This window comes from Natrix helvetica (genome assembly GCF_964273705.1).
Source record: "Natrix helvetica genome assembly, chromosome: Z".
Lineage (NCBI taxonomy): Eukaryota > Metazoa > Chordata > Lepidosauria > Squamata > Natricidae > Natrix > Natrix helvetica.
Genome location: NC_138554.1, coordinates 141,865,741 through 141,877,235, shown reverse-complemented (window position 1 = coordinate 141,877,235; position 11,495 = coordinate 141,865,741). Strand labels below are relative to the sequence as shown.

Genomic DNA, 11,495 nt, shown 5'->3' with positions numbered 1-11,495 from the left:
TCAGGAAGGCGGGGAATGGGATCACGTGTGCTGGAGGCTGAGGCAGCCTCAGCCTCCAGCACACGTGGTCCCATTCCCCGCCTTCCTGATGACGTCACCAGCCTCACCAGCCATAAACCTCACCACACATCACTGGTTTCATCCCGACGTTCCTTGCCAAAGTTGTTCAGTGAATCGCCGCACTTGTGAAGTTAATCCTCTGGCTGTTCAGCAAATCAGGCTCCCTCTTTGTCACAAGGTCGCAAAAGGGGATCACGCAACCCCGGGATATTGCGACCGTCATAAGTAGGAGTCCGTTTGCCAGCATCTGAATTTTGATCACATGACCACAGGGATGCTGCCAGGGACCTAAATGTGAAAGTGGTTGTAACTCCATTTTTTCAGTGCCGTTGTAACTTCAAACTATTACAACAGACTACCTGTACTTCCCCTCCCCTCTGCCTTTTAAGCGCATCGTGGCATGGTGCCGATTGGGCTGAGTGGAGCACCTTCACCAGTGTCCCTGGGTCAGACTTAAGTAAAAACTCCATTCACCGATAAAGGTATCGTTTCCTTTATTAAGTCAAGTGAATTACAGCAAGGCAAAGCCAGAACTGAAAATCGCGCACCCAAATCCCCCAAGTCTTAACTGTTCCTTCCTTTACTTGCCTTCCATCACTGGGCTGCCCCGTCCAATCAAATTCACACGAGAATGTTTTAAGAGCGGGTCGTTTCCGTTCCCATTCGGTTGTGCTTGAAGCCCATCTTGGATTGCCCGAAGCATCCCCCCTCCCATCCGCCCACCCCACCCCCCAGATTTCATGGCACCTGCTACTAAATGGTTGCAAAGAGCAAACACGAACACCCTGACCCCCACCACACACACACACACACACACACACACACAAACCCCACACAACCTTTTTGATAAGCAAGGAGATTTATTATGATGCAGAGGAAAACATGTATATATTTATTGTGATGTAGAAAATAGGTGGCAGCCATTAAGAATACATAAATTAGGAAAATGGGAAGGGGTGAAGAAATACCCCAAGGCCATTGTCAGGGCTGCCTCCCTCAATGACCAAGAAAGAAACCACTCAACTCCATTTTGCAGAATTAAGAGTACTTTTACTGGTTATGAGTAGATAGCAGCTAAGCAAAGCAAGATCTGAGGCAAAAGCGCGTGCAATCATAAATATCAATATGTGACCCAATTCCCTCCCCCTGGCAACCCCATCCCACAATCCAATCCGCACACCCCACCGGTGTCATGTTGGTTACATCTTCAAAAAGCATCATCAGGTTGGTATGCCGGACGGTTGGCCTTGGCGGCAATTCCACTATCTGACACATGCGCGGTAGATGGTGAGAACAACACTCCCTTTTTCACTCACTCCTGTACTGAAAGCTTCCCCTCCCAAATGCCACCCCCCTCCCCGTTTCAATGGCAGCTGAAAGCAAGTAGCAAAGCAGAGGCTGACAGCTGTCCTGCCTTGATGCTTTTGGGGGGCAGAGGGAGCGAAAGGGAAACGTTTTCAAGATTTTGCTACTATTAGCAAAAGGGCAGGGAGAGAGGGAGGAAGAAAGGAGGAAGGAAGGAAGGAAAAGAGGGTGGAAAGAGGGAAGAAGGTAAGATGGAAAGGAAGGAAAGAGGAAGGAAAGAATGAGGAAGAAAGGGAAGAACGAAGCAAGGAAAGGAGGAAAGGAAGGGAGAAGGGAGGGGAAGGAAGGATGGAAAGAATGAATGAAAGTCCTTTCATCCAAGGGGAGAAACCAGGATCTCGGCAGACGGAATTGGGTCGGGGAGACTCTGCTACCAATTTCTCATGCGGGTTTTCTGGAGGGAAGCTGAAGGGAGAAGAACAGAGTGGGAAGTTTTTGCCGAGTTGCCACTATGAGGCCGAGGCTCAGAGAGAATTTTTTTTTGGCGTCCCCTAAAACAAGGGGAACAACCAGGAAAAGTTTTTGTTATTCTTGAAGTTTTCCTTGTCGGCCTCCATCATGAAAGGAGGGAAGGGAAATAAGGAAGGAGGGAGGCGGGAGGGAGGAGGGAAGGAATTAAGGAAGGAGGGAGGGGAGAGAGATGGGGAGGGAGGCATGGAGGGAGAAAAGGAAAGAAAGAAAGAAAAAGGGAGGGAGGAAAAAACAACAAAAACCAGAATCAGCCAGGAAGTCTCCGACCCCCACCCAGGGAGGAATCGGGGGGGCCCTAACAGGGGGCCCTCCCCACTGATCCTGCGCCTCCCCCTCCCCAGCCCATTTTACAGATCAATAGAGTCGGAAGGGACCTTGTGGGTTATCTAGTCCAGGGCTGGGCAATCTTAATCATTCAAAGAGCCATTTGGACCCCTTTCCCACAGAAAAGAAAACTCCGGAAGCCACAAAACTCTTCCCATTCCTGATTATTTCCTGAGCCGCCACAGAACTTTCAGATGTAGTTGAATTAAACGTTTCTGTTTTCTTCTGAAGGTTTTCTTTTCTTGGACTTATCCGTGATTGGCCCACTGGGGTCGAAAAGCTGAATAAATTGTGTGCTGGTGGGTGTCGCACACTGGCAGTTGTGATGCATATGTTGATTGACAAGGAGCCACAGCAGAGGGATGAAAGAGCCACAGGCGGCTCCAGAGCCGCAGATTGCTCCTCCCTGATTTAGTCCAACCCCCCTCCCCCCAATCAGGCAGCCCTTCAATTTTGGGGGCGGTGCTACTTTGGAGAGTTTTTCAGGAAATGAGGCCTGGGGGGGGGGCGCCTCGATGGGACCCTCTTCTCCGGGGCTTCCAGCTGCCTTCCTGGGAGGGAGGGAAGGAGGTGGCTTCCCCAACGTGCCAATGCAAGATGGTCCCTGATTGGCTGGAGGTTTGACAGCCAGAGTGGGAGAATGGAGCGTCCCACTTGGTTGCCCCGTCTGACAGCGTGTATATAGATAGCTGTCCCACCCGCCCAAATTTGGCTAGTCTGTCTGTCTGTCTGTCTCTCCCCCCCTCCCCCCCTCTCTATTGGACTAAATGACCTCGAAGGTCCCTTCCTACTCTTTTTGTTTTGTTCTATTCTGTCCGAATCCTTCCTGGGGTGGGTGGGTGATGCAGCTGTCGCTTGGGAGAAGAGCCGATGCGCCTGCGCTAGCTGGAAGCGGCGGAGGGGTGGGAGAGGGGGAAAGCGAAAGTGTTCGGGGCTGCTTTGTTTGGAAGTCACGTGATTGAAAGAAAGTGATTCTCCCCCCACCCTCAGTCAACATACACACGCGCGCGAGCGGAAACAAAGGCGCCGGCGGCCCCCACCCGCTCACAGGATGCAACCGGGTCATTGAGCGCAAAGACCTTTTTTATTACTTTATTTTACTTTATAATTTATATCTTTACTTTAATTTTAAATTTTTCGTTTTATCTTTTGCATAGAGCGCCCCCCCCCGCACGCCCTATCCCCAACTTCCTTGGGACCTTGGAGGCTGTCTAGTCCGACCCCCTGCTTGAGCAGGAGAGCATTACAGAATCACAGTCGCAAACGACTTCAGAGGATATCTAGACCAACCCGATACTCAAGGAGGAGGAGACTTACAGAATTAAAGAGTTGGAGGGTACCTTGGGGGTCATCTAGTCCAACCCTTGTCAAGCAGGAGACCTTACAGATTCACAGCTGGAAGGGACCTCCGAGGTCAACTAGTCCGACCTCCCCCTCTCCCACAACTCAAGCAGGACACTGAACTGACCAACCGGATCTGGTCAATGCCCTGCCGCGTAGCCCCCCCCTCCCCACCCGCAGAAGACGCTCGCCCCGCCTCCGATGTGGTGCGGGGGGGGGGGGGGACAGGCGAACAGGCGGGGCGTTTCCCCTCTGGACTTTTCAGAAAACGCAGCTGGAATCGCTCGGTTAATCTTTGGAAGGTGACGGAGCAAGATCTCCCCCCGACCCACTTTCCACCCAGCCTCGGCTCTTCTTCTTTCCGGGGGGTGCTCCCAGCGCCCCCTCCTGCGGCCGCAGCTTCGCGGGACGCCAAAGTTTGTCGGAGGGACGGAATCGCCCCCCCTCACTCCGGCTTTCGCTTTCCGACCGAGACGCCCCCAGTCCTCCCCACGGAGCGAGAGCTCAGGTAGGGCGGGCCGGGGGTTTCAGCCGATCTGGGGAGGGGGAGATGGGCGGTGTGGCGGGCGGGGGGAAAGGGGGGAAACGTGTCGATCGCTTGGAAAGCGGGACAAGGACAGTCCGTAGCCCTACAGGGGCGTAGCCCCCCCCCCCGCTAGGTCTTTGGGGACGAAGCCCCCCCCCTCGGAATCTTAAGGGATGAAACCCAACCCCCGGGGACTAAGGGACAGAAATTCCCGGGGGTCTTATGGGACAGAGATCTCCCCCCCCCGCCGGCATCTTAGGGTACTTATTCCCCCCCCGCCCCTGCGATCTTAGGGGACGACCCTCCGCCGGGGTCTTCGGGGACGTAGATTTGGGGCCTTAGAGGACGTAACCCCCACCCGGTGTCTTAAGGGACGGAACTCCCCCGGACTCTGCAAGGGGAGGTGGCATCTTCCTTCCTGTTAACCCATCCATTGGCACCTGGGAAACCCTCAAAAGCCCCCTCAGCCCCAAGGCACCGAGTCTTAGGAGGAATCCACCCGCCCGGCTCTAGTAACCGGAAGCCGCAAAAGAGCTTTCTGTACATGCCCAGAAGCATGGGTAGAGGAGAAAGTCCCGGGAATGTAAGAGACAACGGTGGTATCCCCTCCACCGCCATAGGGCTCAAAATACCCCCCCCCCCCCAACGGTGAAGCCCAGGGATAATAAAAGAAGCCACTGGAGCTAAGGGGAGACCCCATCCCCCCACACAGCTAAATTCTGCCCAGGTTGGACTAGATGACCTCCCAAGGCTCCCTTCCAAGTCTGTGATTCTGCAACGGTCTCCTGCTTGACTTGGGGTTGGACTAGATGACCTCCAATATCCCTTCCAGCTCTGGAACTGATGTGCTATTTTACTTTTCGACAGAACAGAATCACAGAGTGGGAAGGGACCTCAAGAGGTCATCTAGCTGGAGCAGGAGACCTCACCAGAATGAAAGTTGTCCTTTGGCTCCAGCCCAAGTTTTCTTTGGGGGGGAGGGACAGTGTGAGCCCAGGTTGGGGGTGCGGGTGTCATGAGCAGGCCTTTGGGGTCTGAGGAAGCAATGGGCCCCCAGATGGGGTAGGGGCAGCCCTCCTGCGTCTTTGGAGATTGCCATGGCAACCCTGTGACTCCCCCTCCTCCTTCTGATCTTACACAGATTGCACCGTCCAAGGAAGAGAAGAGAAGAGAAGGAGAGAGAAGAGAAAAGGAAGGAAGAAGATAGAGAAGGGAAGAAGAGAAGAGAAGGAAGGAGAGAGAAGGGAAGGAAGAGGAAGGAAGAAGGAAAAAAGGAAAGGAGAAGAAAGAGAAGGGAAAAGGAAGGAGGGAAGAAGAGAAGGAAGGAGATAGAGAAGGGAAGAGAAGGGAACGAAGGAGAGAGAAGGAAAAAGGAAGAAGGAAAGAAGAAGAGAACAAACGAAAGAGGCGAAGAGGAAGGAAGGAAGGAGATAGAGAAGAGGGAGGGAGAACGGAAGGAAGAAATGGCCTACCAGTCGTTGGGCGACCCTTGCCAGGTAGGTATGGGGAGAAGAATGGGGCACGGTCTTCAAGGGAGGGTCCCGGCCCTTCCATTCCCGAAGTCAGGACTGCCTAAATGGGAGTTCTGGCAAAGAGGCAGCCCCAGGCGGCTCCACGCTTGTCTTCCCAGCGCCTTGAGTTTGATTCCGGTGCCTTGGAAGGAGGGGATGCCTACCTCTTTTCTCATGTGCCCCCCCCTCCCCCGGATTATCCTCCAGGGTCTCTGAGGTGGGCTCCCCCTCCTGGTTTCTTGCCCCCCAGCCCCACCCACCCACCCACCCAATCTCTCTCCTGCTTTGCACCTGGGCCTGGGAATCTAGAACTTCTTGGAGCAGAGCATGGCTAGCTGGGAAGAGGCCCTTCCCTTCCCTATCCTTCCTTTCTTTCTGATTTCTTTTCTCTCTTCCTCTCTCTCTTTTGTCTTCTCCCTACCTTTTCCCATCTCTCCCTCTCTCCTTCCTTCCTTCCTTCTTTCTTCCCTCCCTCCTGCCTTTCTTTTTCCCTCCCTCCTTTCCCTCCTTCCTTCTTCCCTCTCTCCCTCCTTTTCCTCTGTCCCTCTCCTTTTCCTTCCTTCCTCCTTCTTTCCCCCTCCCCCTCCTTCCTTCCTCCCTCCCTCCTTTTCCCTCCCTCCCTTTCCTTCCTTCCTCCCAAATTCTTCCCTCTTTCCTCCCTGTCTCTTTCCTTCCTCTCTCTTTCCTTCCTTTTCTCTTTCTCCTTCCCTCCCACCCTTCTTTCCTTCCCCCTTCCTTCCCTCCATCCCTTTTCTTCCCTGTCCATTCTTCCATCCCTCCCTTCTTTCCTACCCTCTGTCCCTTCCTTCTCTCCTTCCTTCTTTCCTCCCTCCCTTCTTTCCCTCCCTTCCCTCTTCCTTCATTCCTGGTCAATCCTTTTCAAAGCTCCCAGCTGGGGTTCAATTCCTGACTATGATGCCACTTTCCCAGGGACACTTCACCTCTCTTCCCTGCCTTCAGCCCTCCTTTCCTCCTTTCCTCTGTCTCGAACCTTCCATCCGCTGCCTGCCTGTGGATTATCCTACCGGAGCCGTTCCTAATTTTCCATTTCTCTCCCCCCCCCCCAATCTTTCAGGCCGCCGCCATGGAGTGGAGAGGCTTAACAGGTAAGAAACACAATCACAACCCACAAAAAGGACCATTTTTTCCACACGTACAACCATGGCAGCGTCCCTAGAGTCTCCAGGATCCGAATTCAGATGCTCAGCAACTGACTTGTACTTATGACGGTTGCAGTGTCCCAGGGTCATGTGATCCCCTTTTGCGACCTTCTGACCAGCAAAGTCAAGAGGGAAACCAGATAATACTCTGTCTGTCTATTCTTATCTATCTATCTATCTACCTACCTACCTACCTACCTACCTATCATCTAATTATCCCATCCATCCATCCATCTATCCATCCATATTTATCTACCGTGTCTATTTCTCTCTTATCATCCATCCATCTATCCTATCATGCATCCATCTCTTTCTCTCCCCATCTCTACTTCTACCATCTCCCTCCCTCCCTCTCTCCCTCCCTCTCTCTCTCTCTCTCTAACTATCCCATCCATCAATCCATCCATATTTATCTATCCTGTCTCTCTATTTCTCTCTTACCATCCATCCATCCATCCTATCATCCATCCATCTCTTTCTCTCCCCCTCTCTACTTCTACCATCTCCCTATCTCTTTATCTATCTATCTATCTATCTATCTATCTATCTATCTATCTATCTATCATCTATCTATCCACCTCTCCCTCCCTCTTCCCTCTCTCTGTCAACTGAATTCCATTGAGCAGTGTAACTACACTCTGCCCTAATACTGTCCCCCTGTCTTCCAAACTCCCAGGGGACGATGCTGAACTCCGGTTCATCCTGGTTGGAAAGTCTGGAGGTGGGAAGAGCGCCACTGGCAACACCATCCTCGGACGGAGGGCATTTAAGTCCATCTTGTCAGTTAAAAACACCACCCTGAGGTGCCAAATGGGACAGGGATGGTGGATGGGCAGGAGGATCTCTGTGGTCGACACGCCAGCCATGTTTGATTCCGACGATTACAGTGAGGGTGTGCGACGGGAGGTCATGTCTTGCATTCAACTCTCCCGGCCTGGCCCCCACGCCTTGATCTTGGTGACCCAGTTGGGACGCTTCACCGCCGAAGACGCGGCTGCCGCGAAGTGCGTCCGGGATATCTTTGGGGCAGAATCCACCAGGCACACGATCGTCCTCTTCACCCACATGGAGGATCTGGGAGGAATCCCCCTGGAGGAGTATGTCCGAAACCCCAACAAAAATCTACGGGATGTGATCCGGCAATGCCGCTACCGTTTCTGCGGGTTCAACAACAAGGCCACGGGAGACAAGCGGGAGAGGCAGGTCTTGGAGCTGATGAAGACGGTGCAGAGAACCGTTTCAGAGAATGGGGGTGGATACTACAGCAACCAGCTGTATTTGGAGCCCAACCTGAGGGATGGCATTGTCAAAGCTTTCCTGGCGGAGAACCCAAAAATCCGAAAAATTGCAGAGAATGCTTTGAAGTGGGAAGAAAACAAATTAATGACTGCAATGATCACTCACCTTCTCATAATCGTATATATTCTAGTCAAACTATCTTAAGTCTTCTTTCGTTCGACATCTTCGGGACAGATCTTCTGATTTGAATGTGGGAAGGGGGCTGGACTAAGTTCATGTAGATCATGGGACCCCCAACCGGGAACTGGTTCTGTGGAGAGAGGTTTTTCCGTAGACCGAACAAGCCGTGTTTTCACCTGCCGTCTGCATCCTGTGGATGCGGCTTTACCTCTTTCTGCGAACCGGTTTCTGGTAACAACCTTTTGTGGATTGAAGTGATTGTAACGCTTCCTGTTTCTCCTCTTAAGTGAATGAATTGATTTTTTTTCTACTTCTTGTTACCTTATTTTTTGGCTGAACTAAAACCCTTTTTTTATCTTAACAACCCTTCCTCCTACTGTTTATTAAATTTTATTAAAGACATTTAGAGAGTTTTGTTTTGTTTTTTAAGCCTGAAATGAATAAGAGAAAGTTGAATCTGCCACTCGGAAGCCAGAACTTGGTCTTTTTTTTCTTCTGAAACAATGTATCCTTTGTCTTACTTTTCTTGATTTTACTGAAGTTGGGGGGTTTGCAGCTTGTTTGTGGAGATTGATAACAACTCAACGACGCAGACTATTTCTCTACAGTGTCTGTGAGAAATATTTTGGGCAAGGGAAGGCAAAGAAAAGATACAACCATTCATTTCTGAAAAAACTAGAAGAAACTTGTGCTTAACTAAATTCAAAACAAAAGCATTTTTATACATTAAAGAGATATTGAAGGCTAGAGTGGCAGTGGAGTTTAGATCTTTTTTTCTCCTTTGGGAAATACAGATGAGAAAGCCCCAAATCTACAAGATGTTTGGGATGGACTTATTGGAAGGATTCGAGAGATTTGGAAAGAAGCTGGATAAATTATTGCTATGCGCAGAAAAAGTGGAAGAGATTGGAGCTCCCAAAACTAAAGAAGAGAATAAAGATATAGAAGATATAGAAGATAAAGGCAAGATAATAGATGAACTTACTAATGAAGCACCTATGAGTGAAAATGGAAAGATATGGAAAAGTGAATTTGATTATTTGGAGCTCTATCCCTCTTCTCAATATATGGATTTGATGATGGAACTAGGAGGAGAAGCAGCTTTGGAAAGACGTCTGATAATCAAAGATATGTTAATGTCAATTCCAGTTGAAGGCCAACGAGACTACTTGAGAGATTTTTTGAGCAAAAAAGTGTGGAGAGAAGTCTTTAAGAACTCTATAAAGAAATTAATAAGAGAATTGACGCAACGACTGGCTAAAGAGATAAGAGTGTTTTGTTACTGGATAGACACAGATTGACAATGAATGCTGATAATTAAAAACTTAGTTAATCTTTGGTGATTAATAAGTAGGATTTTGTAGATGCTCATAGAATGTTTTTGTTTTTTTAAATGTGTATTTGTTAACAGATAATCCATCATGATAATAATAGTGAAATAATAACTCTAATTAGTGAAAAAAAATTGGATATAAACTGTAAATTGGGACATGGGAAAAAGACTTATTAATTTTATTAATACTTTTTTGTTTGGATTTTGTTATGAAGATGTAATCCTTTCTGGGTACCTATAAATTCTACTAATAAAATTTTTGCTTAGATTTATTACAAAGATGTTAGATAATTACAATAGCAATAACGAAATGTTACTGTTTAAAGAGATAAGATTGTTTTTGTTATTGGAAAGACACAGGTTGACAATGAATGCTGATAATTAAAAAGTTAGTTAATTTTTGGTGATTAATAAGTAGAACTTTGTAGATGCTTATAGAATGTTTTTGTTTATTCATTAACAAATAGCCATCATGACAATAATAATGAAATAATAACTAACTGGTAAAAACAATTTGGATATAAACTATAATATGGGACCTGGGGAAAAGATTTATTAATTTTATTGATATTTTTGCTTTAGATTTTGTTATAAAGATGTAATCTCTCCTGGGTACTTATAAATTCTAGTAATAAAGTTTTGTCTAGATTTATTATAAAGATGTTAGATAACTACAATAACAATAACGAAATGTTAATGGGTAATGTTCAATGATTTTATATGTGTTGGCATTGGTAAAAGCAATTGGATATAAGCCTGAGGTTTACAGAAATAGCTATTGAATGCCAGTATGTGGTTGTGTCTTTAAATATAAATGATTCTTGACAAAAGCACGTTTAAGCAAATATAGTTAAATGAGAATGATGGTATATTGATGGTATAAAGATCTTTGATTTAAAATGTACAATCCAATATGAATGAAGTATAAAGAACGATTGTGGTAGTAACGCATGAAATTTATTTGTAACCAATCGACATGCTTTCTGGAAGATGTAATGAAGAATGTTTGTGTGTGTGTGTGTGTGTTTTTTGTTTGTTTGTTTAAAACAATAAAAAAAATTCAAAAAAAGAGATCTGTCCATCTGATTTTGAATTCTGTAGACTTTTCTCTCTAATTTAGTGCTGACTGTTAGTTGACCAGATTCTTGTGTATTCACCTGAATAATAAAATGAACATGCTGTAACTTCTCATATGGTCTCAATCCTCTGCGCCCTGCTGTAACTTAAGTTATAGTCAACATAGTGACTAAATTAGTAGACCAGCGAAATACTGTGGACATAAGAGACATCAGCAAGGCATTTGACAAAGTAGATCACAACCTACTTCTTTGTAAGCTAGAAAAAAGTGGGATAGACAGCTTCACCACCAGATGGATTTGCAACTGGCTGACAAACCGTACTCAACAAGTAGTCCTTAATGGGTCCAAGTCTACATGGAGAGAGGTAAGCAGTAAGGTACCACAAGATTCCATCTTAGGAACAGTACTCCTCAGTATCTTCAGAAATGACTTAGATGAGGGAATAGAAGGGAAACTTACCAAATTTGCAGGTGATACTAAGCTGGCAGGAATAGCCAACACCCTAGAAGATAGGCTCAAGATCCAGAGGGATCTCAACAGACTTGAAATCTGGGCCCTAACTAACAAAATGAAATTCAATGTAGAGAAAAAGTCCTAACAGGCAAAAAAAATGAAAAGTACACATATAAACTGGGTGAAACCAGGCTTAATAGCAGTGACTGTGAGGGGGATCTTGGAGTCTTAGTAGACAACTAGTTAAATATGAGCCAGCCTGGAGAGAAAAACATACCAAGGCCATGTCAGCCTCGTCATCCATGACATCTGAGGCTGCCCCCTGGGTATGCTGAGTTCCTACCATCCTCCGGCTAATCTTCATTGCCTCTGTTGGACTGCGATAGCCTCATATCTCTCTCTCTCTCTCTCTCTCTCTCTCTCTCTCTCTCTCTCTCTCTCTCTCTCTCCTCT

At 47.6% G+C, this 11,495-nt stretch overlaps 1 protein-coding gene across 2 annotated transcripts; it reads left to right on the top strand.

Annotated features, from left to right (window-relative positions):
- The first annotated feature begins 3,793 nt into the window (after positions 1-3,793).
- Positions 3,794-10,694, top strand: LOC309381555 (GTPase IMAP family member 5-like). 2 transcript variants are annotated; one of them, XM_081932699.1, is made up of 4 exons: positions 3,794-4,069; positions 5,229-5,583; positions 6,674-6,704; positions 7,435-10,694. In XM_081932699.1, the coding sequence occupies exons 2-4, from the start codon at positions 5,551-5,553 to the stop codon at positions 8,199-8,201; spliced, it is 831 nt and encodes a 276-aa protein (XP_081788825.1). In that variant the 5' UTR covers positions 3,794-4,069; positions 5,229-5,550; the 3' UTR covers positions 8,202-10,694. The 2 variants fall into 2 exon arrangements, with proteins under 2 accessions (XP_081788825.1, XP_081788826.1); XM_081932700.1 differs by having other exon boundaries at positions 5,229-5,584; positions 6,678-6,704.
- Positions 10,695-11,495: the final 801 nt, after the last annotated feature.